The sequence below is a fragment of the Mytilus galloprovincialis genome, chromosome 12, assembly GCF_965363235.1.
Source record: "Mytilus galloprovincialis chromosome 12, xbMytGall1.hap1.1, whole genome shotgun sequence".
Taxonomy (NCBI): Eukaryota; Metazoa; Mollusca; class Bivalvia; order Mytilida; family Mytilidae; genus Mytilus; species Mytilus galloprovincialis.
In genome coordinates this window covers 72,541,118-72,567,473 of record NC_134849.1, presented here as the reverse complement: position 1 = coordinate 72,567,473, position 26,356 = coordinate 72,541,118, and the positions used below count along the sequence as shown (strand labels likewise).

The 26,356-nt window shown below is 33.0% G+C and overlaps 1 protein-coding gene across 1 annotated transcript; it reads right to left on the bottom strand.

Moving 5' to 3' along the window:
• Positions 1-89: 89 nt before the first annotated feature.
• LOC143054759 (uncharacterized) lies at positions 90-26,186 on the bottom strand. Its single transcript, XM_076227806.1, has 11 exons — positions 26,046-26,186; positions 23,096-23,248; positions 20,177-22,089; positions 17,389-17,626; positions 13,743-13,879; positions 12,725-12,919; positions 9,398-9,535; positions 8,753-8,888; positions 4,589-4,680; positions 3,265-3,395; positions 90-2,346 (listed from the first exon to the last, which is right to left on the bottom strand). Exons 1-11 carry the CDS (start codon positions 26,110-26,112, stop codon positions 2,196-2,198), a joined length of 3,351 nt encoding a protein of 1,116 aa, XP_076083921.1. The 5' UTR covers positions 26,113-26,186; the 3' UTR covers positions 90-2,195.
• Positions 26,187-26,356: the final 170 nt, after the last annotated feature.

The following is a 26,356-nucleotide window of genomic DNA, read 5'->3' as shown; positions in this document are numbered from 1 at the left end:
TTATATCAATAAGATGTTTCTATAATCCATAATATTATTCAACCTTCAATTAATAAATGTTATATTTATACATAACAGAAACAAAAATCTTAATTGGAAAAGAACAATTTATTTTTTATATACTATAACATATTTTAAATGCAAAATTAGTTTCACATCATGATAAGATTAGTATCTTACAACAAATATCACTCAACTTTATCAGATTTTCATCACCTAAAACACAAATGACAGCTCATCCAGAATTAAAGTATAAGTGGCTGGATATGAAGGTGGTCAGAAATGGTCAAGTTTTTCATTTGAGTGGACAAGGATGGACTGCACTGAATTGGAAGGAAGAAAGATTCAGTTAAAATCCACATGTGTTTTAACTTTTGTAGATCTATAAAAATACCAAGGAGTTGCCTTTTTTTATGGGAATCACTTTTTGTTTATATATATTGTACAATATTGTAAAATTGAAAGGGAGGGGGTGGATATTTTCCCCAAATTTTTATATGAAGATAAAGTTATAAAAATGTAAACTTGCTTGTTTTCTTATACAAGGAAAAGAAGAATCAAGGTACCAAAAAAAACCATGAAAATATAACCCAGCAAAGAGGTTTTGCCTTTGGAATATCTTTTTTTTATTTCCCCAAGAGAAATGCACTATTCTGTAGTATACAAAAATAATCTCATATATCCTTATAAACAGAAAATGCAATCACCCTTTGTATAAAAATAAATGTTTTTTGGAATGTGATCTAAATATATTTCAAAATATTACCCCATTTCTTTAAAAAAAAAAACACATAAAAAATGTGATTTTCAAATCAAACTATGAAAATTATCATGAAATATAAATGTTCAGTTATGTTAGTAAATGAAGGAATTTATTTAAAATTATATGAGAAAAGGCACTATACTATGCAGGAAATTTTATACATGTTTTTTTCTTATAGTGATGAACATGTGCTTTAGGAATTGAACATGTTGCTTTTGCTTCTAAATACAACTATTTTTTGGACTCGCCCTCAACACACATTACATGACATATAGTTTCAGCACGAAATTAATTGTGAATTTTTTCTACAATATTATTCACCAAACAACCAATTTTAGAACACCCAAAACCTTCTCCTTTTTATTTTTCTATTTTTTATAGAAATACATAAATCTTCTACAATAAAAAATCTAATGATTTATACTGCAATAATATATAAAATAAACGTATGTGATAAACAAATGATACATGTAGAAATTAATAATACCTGGTACTAAAAACTAAAATTGAAATCAAATTTCTAGTAAAAATTGACAAAAAACTCAGAAAAAAATATAGTGCACTTTACACTGTGTACACAGCACTATTTGTTCTTAAGAAATTATGCTTAGTTATAAATAAAGGTAAATGATTTAATATTTTCATATGAGAAAATATTTTCTTATCTAAAAAATCATGACTAAATACTTTGGTTTGCAATTTTCTTTATAATTAAAAAATAAAACAATCTTATTAAAATCTGATGTTGTTGAACACTATGATCCCTCATAGTTAGGTTGGAGAGTACCGAAGAAAAAAACAACAGCGGCTTTTAATAAGATTGAAAATAAACATAACAAAAACTAGTACAAACTACTGCAAAAAATAAAATATAAAATTACAACCAAATAACATTTTGTAGATATGAACAAACAGAACCAAAAGCCTTCTTGAGGTAGACCTAGGTTCAGGGAAATAACTCTTAAAATCATCAGTACGTTTGTGTCAACCATTTTCATAAATACGCTCTAAGCTTCTTGGATACATAGATTATTTCCAATCTGTTTCAGGTAAATGCTTAAAATTCATTGACGAAACTTGACTTTTACAAACACATAACTGATTTAAAGAGTTATCTCCCTGAACCGAGGTCTACCACCTTAATATTTAACCCCTATATGATATTACAATATTTAATATTACAATTTTGGCCCCTTTATTCAATGCCCAAACCTATTTACTTTATCCTAATGTCATTTTATAAAACATTGATAAAGATCTTGTGATGATTAAGTATAGCAAATATACAATTATTACAATTTTGGTCCCCTTTAATCAACGCAAAAAAACTATTTCCCAACAATATATTGCCACACAGATCTTTCCTTCTTTGCTTAAAGTTTTATTTTTAGATATGGCTGCCATTTTGAATATTATTCCTGATGTCCTTCAGTTAAATAGGTGACAATGTCTTTTTCTGTTGCTCTGTCAAGTCAGGATGCCAAAAGTCAACTATTAACACCAATCTTAACTCGTTTCCATTATGCCAAACTTCATGTTCAAATGAGTCATCAAATATGATAAACTTTCCTTCTTTCCAGGTTCTGAAATGTAAAAGAAGTTTTTGAATTCCCAATCTACCACGTATTCTACACTTAATTGATTCTGTCACACAATTGTTTTTATCTAATTGTCAATTGTATTGTCATTGTCAGGTTTAATATGACAATTTATGTATTTTCTCATTTGTTTATTTTTGATGCAATTTTTGTCTTTATTTTTTGGTCAGTATTTCTCTCTTCTTATATTTTTGTTGTCTCACATTAAACTTCTTGCATTATTTTACCAAAGGCTAGTAAGTGTACCCTCTTAATTCACACAAATGTATTCACTTCTTTTCCACTATGGTGGGTAGCTTTCTTTTATTTTGAAAATATGGGGTTTAATTAACTTAAAATAAATTTTATTGACTCCAGCCTAAGTACTCTGTGCATATATGTTTTTCACAAGTCAATTCAACCAAATATATACGTTATCAAAAAGAAGGTAATATTATTTTGTGATGAATTAATTTAAATGGATATCTTTTTACACTATTGTAAATTCAGAAATTATTGTGATTTTTGTCATTTAACACTAAAATGTGATGTAATTTTTGCAATATTGAGTAAAATCCTTTTAATTAATATAAATAATTTCAAAAGGAGAGTTTAACTTATTGTGATTATAATCCTGTTGCATTTTTTGCAATAATGGTCAATAATTTCTGAATTAACAGTAAGAAGTACAGTATAGCGGTTATGTTCACCGGTGTAAAATTAAGCAATTTTCATTGAATAAGGTATACAAAATATTTTGGCGGTTATTATTTTGGCGAATTCAAAACTTTTATCAATACCTTTGCATGTACAATTTTAAATTGGCGGAACTTATTTCGGCGATTTTCCTATATCCGCGAAAATAAGCAAAAATTTACACCCGCGAAAATAATCGCTATAGGGTATTTCAGAGTTACTACTGACCTTTTCTCCTGGCCGACCCTGATGTTAATTCCGGTAGGAACTTTCAGTCCTAGATGTGCCCTTAATCTACAATTCGTAGGACCACAATGAGGCCATATATGTGTTCCTGGGTGGATAACAGAAAATTTTACCTGAAATAGATAATAACAAACTGTTGACACAGAGATATGTCTCGCCTATTAGCATAAAATTCAGAAAAACACAATCTGAAGGTCTGATTTGTACTGATAGTAATGCAACTTCATACAAAATATCATTGATCTATCACAAATAGATCCTATCAAACTAACTAAAGCAGAAAACTAAGCAATTGTTGAAGTTGCAGCCTGTGCTGAGAAGTCATCACCAGAAATGCAATACCTATGTCTCACTTTCCACGACTTTTATTGCAGGGGAGACAAAAACTCATTACATAACCAACCAAGCATGTACCCTCTCTAGTTCCAATCTATTGGATTTGTGTTTGCTATCCTCACTCACTAAAACAGGCTATTGGTAATGGAAGATACAGTAGTTTTTGTGTGAATGATTGCTATCAAAACTAATTGTTTTTGCTATGGTGTAAAGCAATTTCAATTGCCCCTATTACATGGTACAAAATGCAAGAATATTTCCAAGGTAAAAAAATGGCGCATTTGCTTTCTCTTTTATAACAATGGGCAATGTGACAATACCGGAAATTTTAGTAACAAGGGGAATAATCTTGGTATTTTATTTAATGATATTCATTAAAATCCTCCCCTTCGTTACCACCAAGGAAAACTTTTTTCAAACATTTTCCTTCATGTTATTGTAAAAGTACTTTAATTTATGGGTATCAATTTTCATGGTTTCAACAAATGATACATGTTCATGGGTTCTGAAATTTGTTGATTTTTGTTTTCTGACAAATAAAAATTTTTGTATGAGAATTATGAGGCAAAACTTCAGCACTTCATTATCAAATATCATCACCTGAAGTCTGACTTTCCCTTATTGAAACTAACTTTTCATGACAATCTAGGTTTTTAAAAGATTAAATGAATAAAATCCTGTCTTAAGTTCATATTGTGTTTGCTTATATATGATGTGCTATAGATATGCTGGTATCAATGAAGTCAAACTTAAACCATTGTACACTGGGATCTTTCTGTCTTCATTTGGACAACAATTGTTTACATTTTATTGAATACTTTAATTCGTGGATAAGGTCATCCATGAAAATCACAAAACAATTGGTAACCCACAAATAAAAGTACTTTCACAATACTGCCATATATATGTCCCCCCTTTTGAAATAAACATATTTTCTGTACCTTGTCTAAATTATATCCCTATTTCCTACCTGCCCTCGCTTATTTGTCTTTACTGCTTCCATTCTGTCTATCAACTCACAAGTCTTTGGTGCTTTTTCACAATTTTTCTTATTTTTCTGTCCTGGAGGAAAAAAAACATATTTTTTTTAAAATTAAGCCACTTTTAATTGTTAAATCATCTTTCGAAATGCCATCCTCCCTTACAACTCTTCGTTGCACCATTATTTTCTTTGTAACTGACTGCTTATCCCTGGATTCAAACCTATTGTTTGGTAAAATTTCTGTTCTAATATGTTTTAGCTGTATAATCAAGTGCTCCATATTTCGTACGCATGAAATTTACAGTGTGCTGTTATCATTCTTTAATCTGAGGGTGGTAGGAGGGTTCCTGATCCCGAAATCCTGGGCTTTAAAACATGAAATCCTGAGGTCCAAAATTTAAAAAAATTTGAGTCCCGACATCTCGAAATTCGAAATAAGAATTCCCCGATCCCAAAAGGTCAATCCAGAAATCTTGAGCTAAAAAAACACCTGATCCTGACGTTCCGATAAAGGTCCTATCCCCCCTCTTAATCTGTATGAACAAGGATGCTCTTTTTATTAATATTTTTAAAGCTGTTTTAATCAGAAAATATAACCAGGTGCTCCGCAGGGTGCAGCTTTATACGACCGCAGAGGTCGAACCCTGAACAGTTGGGGCAAGTATGGACAAAACATTCAAGCATGATACAGCTCTGAAGTTGGATTGTGATCAAATTTTTGACATTACATGGGTTTTTTTTACACAAAACAAATGCCAAAATTTTACAAATCAATTAAAGATTTCTTCTTCAAACTTTTTAAATCTAAAATTAAATAGTTGACACAGAATGAATGTGGTCTAATGAACTTAAAAGGTTTTTTTTGCCTTTGAGCAATTCACTATGCTGTTGAATATTAATCCTCTCAAAAAAATGTTTGAAGAAATTTTCTTTTTATTTATGAAATCTGAAATGAGAAAAATTTAACCCCCCCCCCCCTTTTTTTTCACATCCCCGTTTCCCTTTTTCAAAACTGATCTCAATTCAAATTTCTAATGGAGATTGCAACAATAACTACTCATTTAAATACATCATAAAATATTAAGATGTAAAAAAACTGCTTGTTATCACTGAATGTAAAATTTATCAGTTGGTAGTAAAAAGTGTATATACATTGTATATTGTATATAACAAAGATTTAAGTTGATTCTGGACAAAGAAAGATAACTCCAATTAAAAAAAATTCTTGCTATTGCACAATATTGTGCAATAGGATATTTCTTGCTTACTATTCTCGACAAAGAAAGATAACTCTAATTAAAAAAAATTTTGCTATTTCACAATATTTTGCAATTAGATATTTCTTGCCATTGCACAATACTGTGCAATTGAAAAGACTTGCTATTGCACAATACTTAATATAATAATTTTAGATCCTGATTTGGACCAACTTGAAAACTGGGCCCATAATCAAAAATCTAAGTACATGTTTAGATTCAGCATATCAAAGAGGCCCAAGAATTCAATTTTTGTTAAAATCAAACTTAGTTTAATTTTGGACCCTTTGGACTTTAATGTAGAATTTGAAATTTGAAAACAGGACCAAAAATGAAGAATCTACATACACAGTTAGATTTGGCATATCAAAGAACCCCAAGGATTCAATTTTTGATGAAATCAAACAAAGTTTAATTTTGGACCCTTTGGACCTTAATGTAGACCAATTTGAAAACTGGACCAAAAAACTTCAATAATCAAGAATCTAAGTACATTTTTAGATTCAACATATCAAAGAACCCAACCGATTCATTTTTTGTCAAAATCAAACTAAGTTTAATTTTGGACCCTTTGGACCTTAATGTAGACCAATTTGAAAACGGGACCAAAAGTTGAGAATCTACATATACAGTTAGATTCGGCATATCAAAGAACCCCAATTATTCAATTTTGATGAAATCAAACAAAGTTTAATTTTGGACCCTTTGGGCCCCTTTTTCCTAAACTATTGGGACCAAAACTCCCAAAATCAATACCAACCTTCATTTTATGGTCATAAGCCTTGTGTTTAAATTTCATAGATTTGTATTTACTTATACTAACGTTATGGTGCGAAAACCAAGAAAAATGCTTATTTGGGTCCCTTTTTGGCCCCTAATTCCTAAACTGTTGGGTCCTAAACTCCCACAATCAATACCAACCTTCCTTTTGTGGTCATAAACATTGTGTTTAAATTTCATAGATTTCTATTTACTTAAACTAAAGTTATTGTGCAAAAACCAAGAAAAATGCTTATTTGGGCCCTTTATTGGCCCCTTATTCCTAAACTATTGAAACCAAAACTCCCAAAATCAATCCCAATCTTTCTTTTGTGGTCATAAACCTTGTGTCAAAATTTCATAGATTTCTATTAACTTAAACTAAAGTTATGGTGCGAAAACCAAGAAAATGCTTATTTGGGCCCTTTTTGGCCCCTAATTCCTAAAATGTTGGGACCAAAACTCCCAAAATCAATACCAACCTTCCTTTTATGGTCATAAACCTTGTGTTAAAATTTCATAGATTTCTATTCACTTTTACTAAAGTTAGAGTGCGAAAACTAAAAGTATTCGGACGACGACGCCAACGTGATAGCAATATACGACGAAAATTTTTTCAAAATTTGCGGTCGTATAAAAAATAAATTGATTACATCATCATTAAAAAAATTAAAAGTGGGGCATGTGTCCATAATAGGCATTGTGTATAAGTTTCATAGTCATGATAGTTAGGGCAAACTAAAGAGAACGGAAACTAATTTTGGGACGTACTTGCGTACAGACATCAGAAGAACAGATGGCCAAGACTAACATTTAATACCCCCTCCGCTACTGCAGAGGTATAAAAATCTTAATGGTATGCACTAACCAGATGCTCCGCAGGGTGCAGCTTTATACGACCACAGAGGTTGAACCCTGGACAGTTGGGGCAAGTATGGACACAATATTTAAGCTTGATCCAGCTCTGAATTTGGATTGTGATTAAATAGTTGACACAACATAGGTTTCTGACACAGAATGAATGTGGTCTAAGAGCTTAAACCATAAAAACTTGAAAATTTTAAATTGGACATTTACCTGTTATGGTTCAATATCCAAAATCTAAATATATGGTTAGATTCAGCATATCATAGAACCCTAGGAATTCAATTTTTGATGAAATCAAATAATGTTCAATTTTAGACCCTAAGACCTCAATGTGGACCAATTTGATAACCGAGCCCAAATATTAATAAAAATCTATATGCATGGTTAGATTCAGCATATTGAAGAACCCCATATATTCAATTTTGGTTGAAATAAACAAAGTTTAATTTTAAACCCCGATTTGCACCAACTTGAAAACTGGGCCCATAATCAAAAATCTTAGTACATGTTTATATTCAGCATATCAAAGAACCACCACAATTCAATTTTTGTTAAAATCAAACTAAGTTTAATTTTGGACCCTTTGGACCTTAATGTAGACCAATTTGAAAACAGGACCAAAATTTAAGAATCTAAATACACGGTTAGATTTGGCATATAAAAAAAAACCAATAATTCAGTTTTTGATGAAATCAAACGAAGTTTAATTTTGGACCCTTTTGGCCCCTAATTCCTAAACTGTTGGGACCAAAACTCCCAAAATCAATCCCAACCTTCCTTTTGTGGTCATAAACCTTATGTTAAAATTTCATAGATTTCTGTTCACTTATACTAAAGTTATTGTGCGAAAACCAAGAAAAATGCTTATTTGGGCCCTTTTTGGCCCCTAATTCCTAAACTATTGGGACCAACACTACCAAAATCAATCCCAACATTCCTTTTATGGCCATAAACCTTGTGTTTAAATTTCATTGATTTCTATTTACTTATACTAAAGTTAAAGTGCGAAAACCAAATGTCTAGGACGACGACAACGCCAACATTACACCAATATACGACCAAAACATTTTCAATTTTTGCAGTCGTATAAAAATTAAGGTTAGTTGGGTTAGTCGGAACACATAAAGTTTTTAAGCCTTAGGTCTAATCCCTTCTTGGATATCAATAATTAAAATTAACCTCTCTGATAAAGAACAGGTTGGTCTGAACACATACAGTTTTTAAACCTTAGGTCTAATCCCTTCTTGGATCATTCAATAATTAAATTAACCTCTCTGATAAAGAACAAACTGTTTCCATTCTCCTTTTTCTCTAAGATTTTCTGATTCTGGTGTGAATCCTCCTGTTTTTGCATCAAGCTGGGCCATTCCTTCATCTCTGATGATTTTCCAATTTTCTTCAAAAAGCTGAAATTTTTCAATAGTATTTAAAAAAAAATCTGTGTTTTTTTTTTTAATTACAGACTGTTCTTTAATAGCATGTTCAACAATATAAGTTTAAATGTAAACAAACTGCTTATAAAAGATAAATAGGGGAGTGTCTGTTTGGTTGAGGATAAATTAAAATATAAAACACAAACACAAAATTCAGCAATGTTTTCAATTTCTAAACAGGCAGAACTTGAGCATGTTGAGAACAGTAAAAGTGACATCTCCAAAATTAAAATTGATCTGTGTTTTGTGATAATAAGCATTGTGTGTGAGTTTCATAATATTTAGTTGAAGCAAACTAAAGTTAGAGAACAGAAAAAAATTAGCATTTTTTCTCTTTTTAAAGCCATTCATTATAACATAGACTGTTTTTTGGTCCCTCTGTTAAATGACATGTAGAATGAAGCTGTATTAAAAACCAGTCTATAAAGAGACAGCTGTTTTGCATTTCCTCAAGAAGACTCCTTAAACAGGTTTCACTGTACCTTTAAATCCTCTGTGTATCCTGTTTCTTCAGCAGTCCACCAGGGCCTACCAGTAAGTGTGTTTACATTATACAGTGACCTCTGTATAGAGGACAGGAACAACCCATTCTCAGCTCCTGCTTTGTATACTTTATAAGCCTATAAATATAACATCTTATTTTATAACAATGTCTCCCATAAAAAAAATAATAAAAGTTAATTTTAACAATTACATCATTGATATTTTTAAAACAGATTTCATATTCCTATTTTTCCTATTGTAAAGGAGCATAACTCTAGAATTGTTGATTGGACACCATCAGAATTCAAACTTGATCTGCATTGTGTAGAATTTAATAATATTTGGTTGAGGCAAACTAAAGTTAGAGAACGGAAACAAAATATTCAGCATTTTTGTCATTTGTATAGGGGCATAACTCAACAACGTTAATTGTGATGCCACCAAAATTCATAAGAAGGGATAAAGCGCTGGAATAGGTCATTATCTTGACCATCATAACAAAAGATAAAGGCAAAAATTATACAATTGATTGCTAATTATATCATTACTATCTAAACTTGCTCATAGTTGAAGGCCTTGTCATGACCTCTAGTTGTACACTTCTTTGTCCTTTAGTCTCTGGTGGAAAGTTGTCTCATTGGCACTTGATTTTATTGATTGTTGATGTTCTAATGCCACTTTTAAGCACCACTTTATGATTATTTTTTGGCGGCCAGTTTTTATTGGTGGAGGAAGCCAGAGTACCCAGAGAAAACCTTGACATTCAAAAGGAAAACTGACAATTGGCAATTAAATCGCATCATCTTATCTCTATATCTTCTGAATCAGATGTAAGTATTTTTCAAAGATGTGAATAAACCCAGTCGTTATAACATTATACACTGACGATACATTCAGTATATTCATCATCTATTTAACATTATGAACTTATGTTCTTATGTTGTACTGTTATACCACTGTCCCAGGTTAGGGGGAAGGTTGGGATCCCGCTAACATGTTTAACCCGCCAAATTATTTATGTATGTGCCTGTCCCAAGTCAGGAGCCTGTAATTCAGTGGTTGTCGTTTGTTTATGTGTTACATATTTGTTTTTCGTTCATTTTTTTACATAAATAAGGCCGTTAGTTTTCTCGTTTGAATTGTTTTACATTGTCTTATTGGGGCCTGTTATAGCTGACTATGCAGTATGGGCTTTGCTCATTGTTGAAGGCCGTACGGTGACCTATAGTTGTTAATGTCTGTGTCATTTTGGTCTTTTGTGGATAGTTGTCTCATTGGCAATCATACCACATCTTCTTTTTTATTTATTCCACCTGAAATCTCATACTGGATAATAACCAGATGCTCTGCAGGGCGCAGCTTTATACGACTGCAGATGTCGACCCCCTGAACAGTTGGGGCAAGTATGGACACAACATTTAAGCTTGATACAGCTCTGAATTTGGATTGTGATTAAAAAGTTGACACAGTATAAGTTTCTGACACAGAAAGAATGTGGTTTAATGAACCAGCTGTTGAATATTAATCCCCTCAAAATGAGTTTGCAAAAATATCTTCTCATTTTAATACATCATAAATATCAAAATATAAAATGACATACAGTCATGGATAAAATCAATATTAATTATTAGTAACTTCTAACATGTCTAAATATAAATTTACAGCTAATAATCACGAGACAATCATCATTTTTAATACATAATTTTCAAGCAGGAGGCTCCCGCAGGGTCAAAAACGACCTGCGACCTCTGGGCTTTTTAGAGGCGACTTCCGACCTGAGGGCCTTATAAAAACGTCTAAATTGTCCTTTAACCAGAAAAACCCTTGTTTTCTCCCTTTTTTGCTCCTAATTACTAACTGATTTGAGCCATCACCCCCATAACTATCCCAGTATCCTTTATGGTATGGAAACTTGTAGTACAATTTAAGAGAGGTTTATACACTTAAACACAAGTTATTGACTGAAAACTACAAAAATGCTTATTTGAGCCCCTTTTTTGGCCCCAAATTCCTACACCGTTGGGACCATAACCCTCAAAATTAATCCAAACCTTCTACCTGTGGTATAAAACATTGTGGTACAATTTCAGAGCAATTGAAATACTTATACACAAGTTGATATCCTGAAAGTAGAAAAATGCTTGTTTTGGGCCCCTATTGAACCACTAATTCCAAAACACTTTAGACCATCACCCCAAAAAGTCAATTCAAACCTTCCTTTTGTGGTATTGAACTTTCTTAATAAATTTCATAGAAATCCATTTAATTAAACTAAAGTTATTGTCCAGACAAGTTATTGACTGGAAACTACAAAAATGCTTATTTGGGCCCTTTTTTCCCCTAAACTGTTGGGACCATAACCCCCAAAATCAATCCAAACCTTGTACCTGTGTTATAAAACATTGTGGTACAATTACAGAGCAATTGAAATACTTATACACAAGATGATATCCTGAAAGTAGAAAAAAGCTTAATTTGGGCCCCTTTCGGGCCCCTAATTCCAAAACGCTTGGGACCATCAACCCCAAAATCAATCCCAACCTTATTTTTGTGGTATTGAACCTTCTTTAAAAATATCATAGAGATTGATTCACTTAAACTAAAGTAATTGTACGGACACCAAATGTGTGTTCGGACGAGGCAGACGACGACAACATCATACCATTATACAAACTCAAAATTTTTTTCGGGTCGTATAAAAATTATTAAAAAATGGCAATCAGGAAGTGACTGCTGAACATATTTCAAAACATAAAACTTTGAACAGACAAATGGACAGAATAGGACAGCAGTGTATATGACCCACTCCGTTAGTTGTGGTATAATTACTGTAAATTCATAAATAAATGTGTGCATTATTACAAATCCTTGACAACTTGCAAATGTGAAATCTAAATAATGTGACAACTGAACTTTCACTCAAGAAAATATAAATGTGAGGGTTTTTTTTGCGATCTTTAGCTGTTGCATTTTAGGCATTTAGCATATTTAATAAAACTTGGCGCTAGTTTCTGAATTTTGCAGTAATATATAAGAGCTAATTTCCTAATGCTTGTAGAGTAAGAGTTTGGTTGGCTTGTTTGCTTTGTTTGTATAAACTTTTAGTCAAGCTTTGTAAATAAGATTGACATCTTCAACTAATATTTATAGGGATAGTTAAACCTGTATAATTATATTCAAATTTGATTGGACATTATCCCAATCACAATTGTACAATATATAAACAAAGAAAGCAAGCTAACCAAAGTCTCACTCTACATGCATTAGGAAATTAGCTCTAAACATCCTTAAATATTTCCTAATCTTAGTTATAATGCTTAAATTACATCTTTGAGTAGATTCAGTCTTTGGAATGCATCCCCTAGATGAAAATAGAATCTTCCATCTTTTGTGCCTTCAGCTTCACTTGCTACCCCTTCAATCAAAAATGGTAGAGCCTTCTCAGGATCATTGTCGATTGTTTTGATAATAAATCCAAGATGAACTTTGGCCAATCCATCTCCATGGTCCATCTCTAAAACCTGTAATAAATGATTTTTTTTAGATGTGTCTGTTGGAGGTTTTTATCATTAAACTGCATATATTACTATGCTGTTGGTTTAATTTCTCATTAACATAATCGAACCTCTCTATTTTGTACACTCAAATACTTTAAAAAAAATTATCTTGTGTGATTTTTCATTGATAAGAACACATCACTTCAAACTCTGTGTTCAAATAATACTAGAGCACATCACTATTGACAAGTTTCTTAATGACAAAATTTCTCCCTGCTAAACATCCATGTCCTTGGGTTGCTGTCTTATTGAGACACTATCACATCCCCTTTTGGTAATCCTTAATTTTTTTTATAGTAAATTGTTAAATTCTTCACAGAAAGTATAGGTATATTTGCACATGTATGGAAGTTGAGTGCAATTTACACCTGTATGGAAATTTGGTGCATTACTTAAAGTCAAACAAGTTACCTTTAAAATTTTGCATCACAATTTATTACATTTGTCATCATAATTAAAACATGACTGTTGTGTGATGCCAGAAGTTTATTTGGAGACAGATCTAGGATGAATTGGGAGAAGATTCAGCAAAAAACCCAAATGTGTAAAAAAAAAAGATTTACAGCTACAGTAAACATGTAAAGCTGAATGCCATCTGCCGTATCAGAATCTAATGCATCCTGGGTAATATTTTCAAAAGGGTACACCAAAACATTGTGATTGGTTTAAATTGTTCTAAACAATGGAAATTCAACCAATGACGTATTGTTATTTTCATTTTGGTGTACAAACAATGAGATATTTACCCATAGTCCTTTAGATTCTGAAACGGCGAATTCCAACTTACCTTTTCGAATGTTTTTCTAGCTTCTTCATTCTGATTAGCCATTAAATAGCTGACACCTAACTTATTCTTTAATTTAACATCATTTGGATATTTGTCAGATAAAAATCTCCAGGTCTTTGTTGCCTTTCCATTCCAACCTAAAAACATTAAATTGTAATTAAAATATCTATGGGCTTTACATAGGTGGATCCAGGTGGCCCGGGCCCCCTCTTTTGAGGGAAATTTGGTTGATTATATAGGGGATCACTGAAGCATGACTGGAGCTGCCCCCCTCCTTACTTAAGTGTCAGCGGCCCCCATTATACCCCTGTTCCCTCATCTATCGTTTTGTTATATGTCCACATTTTGCTTTTGGAAACCCCAAATCTATTTGGATCTAAAAATGAAATGAAAGTGTACAACATATATTTATATACATTGATGTAACTAGGTTTATGACAGATCAATGACTAACAAAATCAAGAATGTAGGTTAGGAGAAGATAAGGTTCATGGTGCTCCTGACTGTGCAAGGAGAAGATAAGGTTCATGGTGCTCCTGAAGGTTAGGAGAAGATAAGGTTCATGGTGCTCCTGACTGTGCAAGGAGAAGATAAGGTTCATGGTGCTCCTGACTGTGCAAGGAGAAGATAAGGTTCATGGTGCTCCTGACTGTGCAAGGAGAAGATAAGTTTCATGGTGCTCCTGACTGTGCAAGACAATCATGGGTAGCCAAGGTTGTTAAAAACACCTATCATCATCATTGTGCTCACTAGATTCAAAATGAAAAGTTGGAATAGGAAATCTAACAAATAATTAGATGGCACACAATGAAAATAGTGTTTAAAGATTTTCTAAAATGTTCAATCTTAGTAATATTCATAAATTATGAACACCAAGAGATATGTCTTTTCTGTATGTATTTTTTTCTAGTTTTATGCAAATCATGAAAGCAAAATGGCAATGTTTTAACTTTTTCAAAACATTTATGCCTGAAGCTGCTGACCCAAACAATCTCCATGAAATAAAATATGCCAGTGCTGACATAAATGCATTATTATCAAACTAAAATCACTGACTAGCCCTTGTATATAATTTGTTGGTTCATCTCCAACTGACCAAACTCAAACTTCAACATTTAACTATACATGTATATGCAAACAATTCAAAATACAAATACAAATGTGCTGATACTAAAAGGAAGGGGTCATACTATTTCCATGTATATCAGATGTGCCAATGTTATAACACAACTGCATACCAAATATTTTTTACTGACTAATAATTTGCCTTAAAGTCATAAAAAACGAGTGACTGGTGAAAAATAATGTTCATCCAATTCTTGAACCAATGCATGTATATATCATAAACTTAGTCCTCTGTGCACCATTTTATCATTTTTTACGCAAATATATCGTATAATCGTCAATTTTTTTTCTATTTGTCTGTCATGATTTAACAAATATGGCTACTCATTAAATGCCGTGTTTTGAAGCCAAAGTTTACCGATTGTCACCTTATAGTTAATAATCAACAAGAAGCATGGGAATTTAGCACGTGTTTAACATATACAATCAGGTAATTGTTTATTTTTATGACAGATTCATGCGTATTGCTATCACCAGATTTTTACGAGGAGGGTCACGCTTAGGTCACTATGCATACGGAAAATATGTCGGCGAATTGCTTCCTGGCAGCAAGCAATTAAAAATAAGTAAACTTCTTCTAAATGTGGACAAATTAAAGAATTTTCCTCAGAAAAAGTATATGTATATAAGTTGTATAATGAAAACTATCCATTTAGTTTTAAAAAACATATGCATATTTTTTTTCAATTTGAGGTTTCATATGACTTTAAGGATGTACTTAGGCATGTTAGGTGAGGTTTTGGAATTAATGTCAAATGTTCAGACACCTTGGTGTTTTTCCATACGATACAAGGTAAAATATTTTGCCCCATAACACCTATTTATCTTAAGACTTAACATAAGACTGAATAGCTCATAAAATTTAAGCAGATTCTTGATTTTCTTTCTTTTGATTTGAGACCCAAATTATACAAATGCAAATATTAGGTAAAAGTCTGAGTCAGCCTTTTTACGCCATATTTTATAAATCAAATATCTCAAAAAGGAGCTATCAATATTTTTAGCTTATTTTGATCCTTAACTAATACTCTTCTAGCTTAAAGTATCAATTTTGAATTCTTGATTTATTTAATTTTACCTTAGATCACCTAAGAGTGGGTCTCATTGGGGTCTAAGCGTGATGCGGGATTGCCGATTTTTTGTAAGCGTGACACGTGAAAATCAAATTTTTGTCTCGGGAATACAGGAAATGAGGTCTAGCGGGAACCGGGAAATGACAAGACAAGAGTGCACACACTGAAATGTCTCGCCTTCTATACTAATCATTGATATTATGTTGATAGTCCTAAGTATAAAGTTTAGCTTTATTACAACTGTCACATAAACTTAACATTAACCAAGATAACTAAACAAAGACCAATGAACCTTGAAAATGAGGTCAAGGTCAGATGAACCAAGCCAGGCAGACATGTACAGCTAACAATGCTTCTATACAACATATATATAGTTGACCCATTACTTATAGTTTAAGAAAAATAGACCAAAACACAAAAATTTAACACTGTGCAATGAACCATGAAAATGAGGTCACGGTCAAATAAAACCTGCGCAACTGACATAAAGATCATAAAATATTTCCATACACCAAATATAGTTGACCTATGGCATACAGTATTAGATAAAAAGACCAAAACTCAAAAACTTAACTTTGACCACTGAACCATGAAAATGAGGTCAAGGTCACATGACATCTGCCCACTAGACATGTACACCTTACGATCATTCCATACAACAAATATAGTAGACCTATTGCATATAGTATAAGAAAAATTGACCAAAACACAAAAATTTAACTATAACCACTGAACCATGAAAATGAGGTCAAGGTCAGATGACACCTGCCAGTTGGAAATGTACACCTTACAGTCCTTCCATACACCGAATATACTAGCCCTATTGCTTATAGCATCTGAGATATGGACTTGACCACCAAAACTTAACCTTGTTCACTGATCCATGAAATGAGGTCGAGTTCAAGTGAAAACTGTCTGACAGACATGAGGACCTTGCAAGGTACGCACATATTAAATATAATTATCCTATTACTTATAATAAGAGAGAATTCAACATTACAAAAAATTTGAACTTTTTTTTCAAGTGGTCACTGAACCATGAAAATGAGGTCAAGGACATTGGACATGTGACTGACGGAAACTTCGTGACATGAAGCATCTATATACAAAGTATGAAGCATCCAGGTCTTCCACCTTCTAAAATATAGAGCTTTTAAGAAGTGAGCTAACACCGCCGCCGCCAGATCACTATCCCTATGTGGAGCTTTCTGCAACAAAAGTTGCAGGCTCGACAAAAATGAGAATTGCTTACGTACATAGTATAAGTGGGATACGGGAATCAGACAAAACAGTGAGCGGGATCCGGGATCGGAACCCCCCAATAAGACCTCCCTAAGAACATCCTTAATCTGACTTTATAACAAAATTAAACTTCAACACATTTTAAACTTCAAAAAATTGTTAATACCAGCTGTTATCAAGGGAGATTACTTTATTTCAAATCTTACCTCTAAAAATTTGTTTTTCAGCAAGCTTTGTTCCAGCATCTACCAACAAAGCATAAGGAACATCTGGAAGGTCCAAGACTTTTTGGTATTGTGCTATACCTTGCTCTAGAATTGAATTACTCTGCTTCTCTTCTGCCATTTTAATCAGTATGTCTGCCTTCAAATAATTTGCTCGCGGACTCTTCGGATACGTTTTTAGAATCTCCTCACACATTTTTAAAACTTCTTCATCACTTAACTGGAATTAAAATAGTTTGCATCAATTTAACGTTTTCGAGTCTTATGATGTAATTTTTACTTATCCATACTCAAAAAATTAAAATACCATCGCAAATCAGTTCAATTTTTGGAACATTGATAGCCAATCATAAATTTTTGGTATATTATAGCTTATGAAAATATTACCTAGAGTGTATTTATGTGGATTAATTATTATTCGTCATATATACCAATTCCCACCGATTTGCTTTGGTACATGTTAACCACGAATTAAAATGTTTAACAAAGTATACATTTTCTATAAGCTGGTATTTAGACTTCTTTAAGAGGCCAGCTGAAGAACGTCTCTGGGTGTGGGAGTTTCTTGCTACATTGAAGACCCATTAGTGGCCATCGGCTGTTGTCTGCTCTATGGTCAGGTTGTTGTTGCTTTGACACATTCCCCATTTCCTTTCTCAATTTTATTCTGTTAAACCAAGAAATGAAATACTCAAGAGAGTACAATTTTTCATGAACCCACAGTAAATTCTAGAACAAGATGTCTATCTTGTTTTATATATAATGTCATGGGGCCTTTTTATGTATTCCAACCACTTATATCATAAGAATTTCATTTAATTAACCTAAAGCCCTCGTTAGCCAAGTTGTCTAAGTAGTTTAACTACTGTATCACAAGCCTGTCAACACTGAGGTTGTGAATTTGAATCAAGGCTCATGCACCGGCATGGTACATTTGAGTCCAGTTTAAATTCACTAGGATTGTTAGTTTTCCATCCAATGGTCTCTGGTGCATTCTGGGTACTATTGCATCATCAAACCAATAAAAACTTGAAGCCATAAAATATCACAATACTGGTAGACAGATAGTATTGAAAGTGACATTTAACAAAAGTCAATGAATCATTTTACTTACAATTCTTAAATGAGGGGGGGATAGGAGGGGTCCTGATCCCGAAATCCCGGTCTAAAAACACGAAATCCAGAGGCCCCAAATTTAAATAAAAGTAAATCCCGATATCCCAAAATCTGAAAAAAAAATTCCCAGATCCAGAAAGAGTCAATCCCGAAATCTTGAGCTTAAAAATTTGTAAGGGTTCCGTGGAACCCAGTGTCTCGCCTACTTTTGCTGTTAATCACACACTCATCAAAAATGATGAAAAAAATCAATAAAATTATTCCTCTCGATACTATCTTTTGATTGTCAGAAGCTTCTGTCCAAGTTTGGTAAAAATCCAGGCTAGTTTAAGAATCTTAAAAATGTTTTAAATACTTTAACTGCAGACTATATGTAATGTTAACTGGAAGAAAACTAAGTCCATTTATAAGTAAAATACGGGAAAAATGGAATTTTATTTTTACAAAGTTTACTTCTGGATACTATCTTCTGATCATAAACAAGCTTCTGGCCAAGTTTCTTACAATTCCAGGATAGTTTAAGAAAGTTATTAAAATTTTAAAAACTTTAACCACAGAGTGAATGTAATGTTTCCTGGCAGAAAAAACTAAGTCCATTTATAAGTAAAATACGGAAAAAACGAAATTTTATTTTTACAAAATTTACTTCTGTATACTATCTCCTGATCATAAACAAGCTTCTGTCCAAGTTTCGTACAATTCAAGGATAGTTTAAGAAAGTTATTAAAATTTCAAAAACTTTAACCACAGAGTGAATATTTGTGGACGCCGCCGACGATGACGACGACGCCGACGCCAACGGAATGTAGGATCGCTATGTCTCGCTTTTTCGAACAAAAGTCGAAGGCTCGACAAAAACACCCAATCCCGGAGTTCTGATAAAAGTCCTATCCCCCCTCTTAAATACTTCTAACAAAAATTTAACCACCCCAAAGTTTAAAGTATCTATATCATCCAAACCATTTTTAAAATCTTAAATGTTATTTGATTGATTTATTGGTGATTAATGGCAATTTCAACACTCTTGTGCTCTATCATGGTGGTCAATTTTATTGGTGGAGGAAACCGGAGGGCCCAGAGAGAACCACAACTTTTGGTAGGAAAAAGAACAATCTGAGTCAATTAAGACTGGAGTTGAGTGCACCTGCCCGTGCCAGATTCAACTCACAACCTGAGTGTTGACTGGCTAGTGATGCAGTAGTGGACTACTCAAATGGCCCCTCAATAAAATCTTGAACAGCCCTTCAACTAACTTGTTAGTTTAGAATTGAATACTTATTTTTGTAATCATTGGGGTGTAAAAGTGTTGACCGAACTACATTTTGTATGAAGCCCGGAAGCGCTTCATTCTAAAAATGTGCGCACGGTCATCGCTTTTACAACCCTATGAAGTTACAAAAAGAAGCATTCAATACTTATAATTACATTTTTTAGCTAGGATCATGAAAACACGATTTTTATCAAGTTTTTATTTAATTTACCTGTGCACTTTACTGTGTGACCTCGTGTCATCATGAATGATAAATTTTATTGTGTAATGAAATTGCTTAAGGAATATTGTAAGATTGCAGAATAGCCAATCAGAATCATGAATGCATTATAATGAAACATACATCTAATTTTATTAGTTATGTTTTAAATGAATACTACTCACTATGTATAAGGAGTTTTCTGCATTATCCAGAAGATTTCTAATGGCAAAATCAGCAGGGTTTGATAAAGAGTTGAATTCATATGATGTATTTTCTTTTTCCTTTTGGAGTTTCTTTTCTTCTTCCTTCTGTTGCTGTTTTTGTACCTCTTGGTTGATTCTTTCATTTTCCTGTTCCTTCATTCTTAGTAATTCCTTTGATTTGTTCTCTTCTTCTTTCATCCTCTTTTCATCCTCATTTTTTCGTTTTCTTTCCTCTACTTGCTTTCTCTTTTCCTCTTCAATTCTTTCTCTTTCTTCTTCTAATTTCTTTTTGTTTGCTTCTTCTTTCTTATTCTTTTCATCCTCCAGTCTTCTTTTTTCTTCTTCCATTCTTCTTTTTTCTTCCTCCTTTCTTTTTCTTTCCTCTTCATTTTTCCTCTTTTCCTCCTCTAATCTTTTCTTTTCTTGTTCCTTTCTTATTTTATCCTCTTCTTGTTTTCTGATTTCATCTTCTTTCTTTTTCCTTTCTTCTTCCTTTCTCTTTTGTTCTTCCTCCTGTTTTCTCTTTTGTTCTTCTTGTTTTATCTTCTCTTCCTCTCTTTTCCTATCTGCCTCCAGTTTTCTATTTAACTCTTCAATTCTTTTCTTTTCCTCCTTATGTTTTTTCTTTTCCTCATCCTGTTTCCTCTTTCTTTCTTCTTCATTTTTCTGCTCTTCCTCTTTTCTTTTTTTCTCCTCTTCCTGTTGTCTTTTTTCTTCCTCCTCTCTTTTCCTATCTGCTTCTAGTTTTCTATTTAACTCTTCAATTCTTTTCTTTTCTATTTCATGTTTTTTCTTTTCCTCATCCTGTTTCCTTTTTCTTTCTTCTTCATTTTTCTGCTCTTCCTCCTTTCTTTTTTTCTCTGCTTCCTGTTGTCTTTTTTCTTCTTCCTCTCTTTTCCTATCTGCCTCCAGTTTTCTATTTAGTTCTTCAATTCTTTTCTTTTCCTCGTCCTGTTTCCTCTTTCTTTCTTCTTCCTTTTTCTGCTCTTCCTCCTTTCTTTTTTTCTCTGCTTCCTGTTGTCTTTTTTCTTCTTCCTCTCTTTTCCTATCTGCCTCCAGTTTTCTATTTAGTTCTTCAATTCTTTTCTTTTCCTCATCCTGTTTCCTCTTTCTTTCTTCTTCTTTTTTCTGCTCTTCCTCCTTTCTTTTTTTCTCCGCTTCCTGTTGTCTTTTTTCTTCTTCCTCTCTTTTCCTATCTGCCTCCAATTTTCTATTGAGTTCTTCAATTCTTTTCTTTTCCTTTTCATGTTTTTTCTTTTCCTCATCCTGTTTCTTTTTTGTTTCTTCTTCTCTTTTCCTATCTGCCTCCAGTTTTCTATTTAACTCTTCAATTCTTTTCTTTTCTGCTGCATGTTTTTTCTTTTCCTCTTCCTGTTTCCTCAGTTCTTCCTTCCTTTTCTTTTCTTCCTCCTTTTTCTGCTCTTCCTCCTTTCTTTTTTTCTCCGCTTGCTGTTGTCGTTTTTCTTCTTCCTCTCTTTTCCTATCTGCCTCCAGTTTTCTATTTAACTCTTCAATTCTTTTCTTTTCTGCTGCATGTTTTTTCTTTTCCTCTTCCTGTTTCCTCAGTTCTTCCTTCCTTTTCTTTTCTTCCTCCTGTTTCTTTTTTTCTTGTTCTTTCCTTTTACTTTCTTCCTCCTTTTTTTTCCTATCTGCCTCCAGTTTTCTATTTAATTCTTCAATTCTTTTTTTTTCCTCTACATGTTTTTTCTTTTCCTCATCCTTTTTCTTTTTCTCTAACTCCAACTCTTTTTCATTTTCGCCAAATGCCTCTTTCCCTCCGCCTCGTGAACCCTTTTCATTTTGTTTTTGTTGTTCAGGTGACATTTGGCTATCAATCAAAGGTTTAACGTGCTGTTCATACTGTTCTAACACACTTCTCTTTACAACCTCAACTGAAACAAAGATCAAACTCAAAAATCTATAACAAGAATGTGTCCCCAGTACACAGATGCCCCATCCGCACTATCATTTTCTATGTTCAGCGGACTGTGAAAATGTGGTAAAATCTCTAATTTGGCATTCAAATTAGAAAGATCATGTCATGTGTACTAAGTTTTAAGTTCATTGGACTTCAACTTTATCAAAAACTACCTTGACCAAAAACTTTAACCTGAAGCGGGATATGGACGGACGTATGGATGGACGCACAAACCAGAAAACATAATACCCATAAATGGGGCATAATAAGGAGGTGTGGTATATATGATTGCCAATGAGATAACTATTCTTCATCTAAATGCTGGAATAAAGTCAAGGATAACAAAAGAGCTCCAAACCTTGGGTAAGGTTCATGTCATATTTTTTTTTAGTTCTGTATACATGTATTTACAGGACTACCATGACTATTGCTGGTCTTTATTTTTCTTTTGGCTACTGTGTAGACTTTTGTTCTACAACTTATAGCAATTACTATCTTCTTTTTTATTGGCTAAAGTGTCAGATAAACTTTGGCTGCCTAATTAGCTTGCTCACATATTCAGATAGCTGTTATTATTAGTGTCTGCTATACTTATTTTTGTTTAAACCATAAATCAATATATTCTTCTTAAAAGCTTAAGATGTGTTGCTCATGATATTTATTTTTTTTTTCTCATGTTTGACATGTTTGATATTAAATGTTATAAATTCATTTATTTTTGTGGATGCCATATTAAGCGGAGGAAAAAACTTATTTTCATTATTTCATGAACTATAATATGCCAGTCTGCATACAAGCCTATCATGCCTATAGAATATGTGTACTTTTGTTGAAAAATTAGATTGCCGCTCACATTTACTGACAAAATCCACAAAATTGGTATCCCATAATGAACAATAAATTCACACTAATTTATGAATCTCGTTGACAATCATACCACATCTAGTTATTTCTATGATGCCACTATCCTATTATCTTACCAAACTGTAAGCTTTTGTCTCTGTATTCATCATTGCTATACAAGACGGCAACACCAGCAACCATTACGGCAAAAAACAGGAATGTAAACATTTTACAGCATACCCCACTTTTTTTTGGTTTCTGTGCATTTTTTCCATCGGTCTTTGTGCTTCCTATAAACATGATAAAATATAGAAAAGAAATTTCCTGGTGTCAATTTATTATAGTGGACACACTTTGAATAATATATCTCATAGTATTTCCACAACAAGGTTGAAAATAAGACTTATCACTCTATAATACCAAGCGTGGATACATTTACATAATAGAAAAAGCGGGTGTTTTAACAAGATACTGGATTTGCCAATAATCACCAACAATCAGCAAATTGGCAGAGTTCATTGAACTCTAGCAACTTGTCAATTGATCAAAAGGAAGTTATTCAATATGTTTATGTAAATGTAACAAGTGAAATAAAATTATTACTTAACACCAGCAAGATTGATTTGTTGTACCACCATGTGTGTATTACATTGCATACATTAAATATGCTAATATTGCATACATTAAATATGTTAATATTGCATACATTAAACATGTTAATGTTGCATATATGGTATACAAGTATAAGTTATTTGAAAAATTGATAATGCTATAACAATAAAAATTCACTAAAAACACTTCCATAGTCTACTTATAAAAAACTTAAACATTCATTGCTCATCCCCTATTTTCCTGACATCGCAATAGTTATCTCTCGTTTTTGTCTATTTTTCAAAAATCACAATAATAAATGAATGCAATAATTTCTGAATTTACAGTAAATACTGCAATCAAATACTAACGATTCATTATATAAGTTGTGGGATATCAATTTTAATTAATTTTACATGATAATTAGTTCACCTAGAACAATCTGCTGGTGACTTTATTATAGAACTCTATGGGACGGGGCTCAGCAGGACTTTTCTTTTATACTTCATCTAACAATGCACTGTAGAAAGTCTGAGTTGACTTTAAAGACTGTTCATGTTGACTTAATTGGGGACTTAAATTGCCAGTGGAAATTGTAACATGATTAGGCAGACCATCAACAGACCTGAATTCTAGAAAAAAAAACATTCTTATGTGGAACCAAAAAAGAAAGAAGCAGGTACCTACAGTATCCCTAATAAAGATTTACAAATTCATTGTTTCTGAATACAATTTTGCATCTTTCCCTAACCATGCTAACTGATTTACAAGTAGATATTTCTGTATACATATATAATTTTGCATCTTTCCATAAGGATGCTAACTGATTTACAAGAGATCTAGACTAGAGACAGTATTGAATCACTGAATCACTTGAGAAATCAATACTCATCGCTTGTGTAACCGGAGAGCATGATTCTTTTTACAAAATCCTCTTGTCTCCACCTGGACTGAAACGCAGGACCTCTGTGTTAAAAGGCAGCATGTTTACCGACTGAGCTAAAGAAGAACCTCCCTGGCTCAACCACTTACGGTTGACTAATTATCTACAACATTTTTTAGGGAAGCAATCCCTTCACACTTCCTACACCTCAGAGAGTCATCATAACGGGAGTGAAGTTTCCTCTTGCTTCGTTGACTTCCAGTTGTCTACCCAAATTTTATATTTTAGATAACAAGTTTAACACTTGATGATTTATTTATTTTCTAGGCATGGATTGTTAAAGACAATAGAATTTTCCTCGGCTCTAGTGGTTGACCTTCTATAACTTTTACCAAGTCTGTGTAAAACGTAAATTGTCAGATTCCGTCTCATGTAATCATTTACTGACGTCAGTATCCAGTCTGCCTGGCAACCAGGCAACCACTGTAATTCCACTTATAGCACAACAGGAATACAACATAAAAGAGCTGAGTTATGGAGGTACCATCATGACGTATAACGATAAAATTTCTTGCCAAATGATGTTATCGGTAATTTTTGGTGCATGACCATAAAATGTACACTTTCTTTTAGACTTTAAAAAAAATCAGCTGAATTTAATGAATCACACTGATGTGAAAATCCATGGATGGTACCAGCGGGATTCGAACCCTCAATCTCGGGATCTAAAGGCAGCGCTCTAACCAATTGAGCCAAAGAAGATCTCCCCTAACTCAACTAGTTAGACTACCTTTATATCTCCAGGTCTACAACACTCTTCCCCTTTTTCTTTTTTCGGGCTGCGTACCATCCATCCGAGCAACTCACAGGTCCACTACTGTACAACCCCGAGACTTCCACTCGGAAACTCTCTGGCCAGTTCCCTAGATGTCACCTAGAACTGTCATGGTATCCTTTGACCGGCTGGTCAATCCTCATGACCAATTCTAACATCTCACTGCCAGGCAATATACTATATACAATTTTTGTACCAGTAGCAGATGCTCGCAGCGCCAATGATGTGAAAATCCATGATGTGAAAATCCATGGATGGTACCAGCGGGATTCGAACCCTCAATCTCGGGATCTAAAGGCAGCGCTCTAACCAATTGAGCCAAAGAAGATCTCCCCTAACTCAACTAGTTAGACTACCTTTATATCTCCAGGTCTACAACAACACTATTTTTCTAAATATAACAGTAACGATAATTATTTGACGAATCACAATAAGGATACTTTGATCAATCTCTGTAAAATTTTAACCAGTTTGACGTGAACCGTAGCCGAAAAAATAACTGTTTGACCCCTGACAGTAAAGGGCATTACCACCCTCATAAAACAACCGACTTCAACACAAATCAGTGAAAACATAGTATGTGGGATCTGAACATCTGACACTACACTTGAAAGGGTAAAAAAAAATATCCCATGAAAGTATTGAGACAATGCAATTCACTGCACATGCACTTGTTTCTCAAAGTTCTGTCTCAAGACGTGTTTTTTAACTTGTCTTGCAGCTTTTATGTCACTGTCAGTGTGCAATTACAATCTATTTATAGTCTGAAGGGTATTACCGTTTTTAACTTGACTGTGTTTCTTTGAACTATTTGTATACACAGACTTCTTTCCAGTTTTTGACATTTTTATACGGGTCCACTTTCTGTTTACAACGTGGAATAGTGTGACCCCGGAAGTGATATTTGTAATGCATTTCCAGGTCAACATCAAAAAGTATGTTATATTGCTCCGCAATACTTTTCCCCTATTAAAAAAAAGTTTATAAAATTCATCATTTAACAATTAATGAAATGATATCTTATATCAAAAATAGATGATTGTTCGTTGTTATATATGTACACAGACTTACATTGAAATCTGATGAAAT

Excerpts from the sequence above, each read along its gene's own strand:
- LOC143054759 (XM_076227806.1), bottom strand. The coding sequence starts at position 26,112 with ATGTCAAAAACTGGAAAGAAGTCTGTGTATACAAATAGTTCAAAGAAA. Across the intron at positions 4,681-8,752 it reads GTTTGTTCTTTATCAGAGAG|GACAGAAAAATAAGAAAAAT; the intron begins GTTAATTTAATT and ends TTTTTCCTCCAG. Across the intron at positions 2,347-3,264 it reads AGGGTCGGCCAGGAGAAAAG|AACCTGGAAAGAAGGAAAGT; the intron begins GTCAGTAGTAAC and ends TTTACATTTCAG.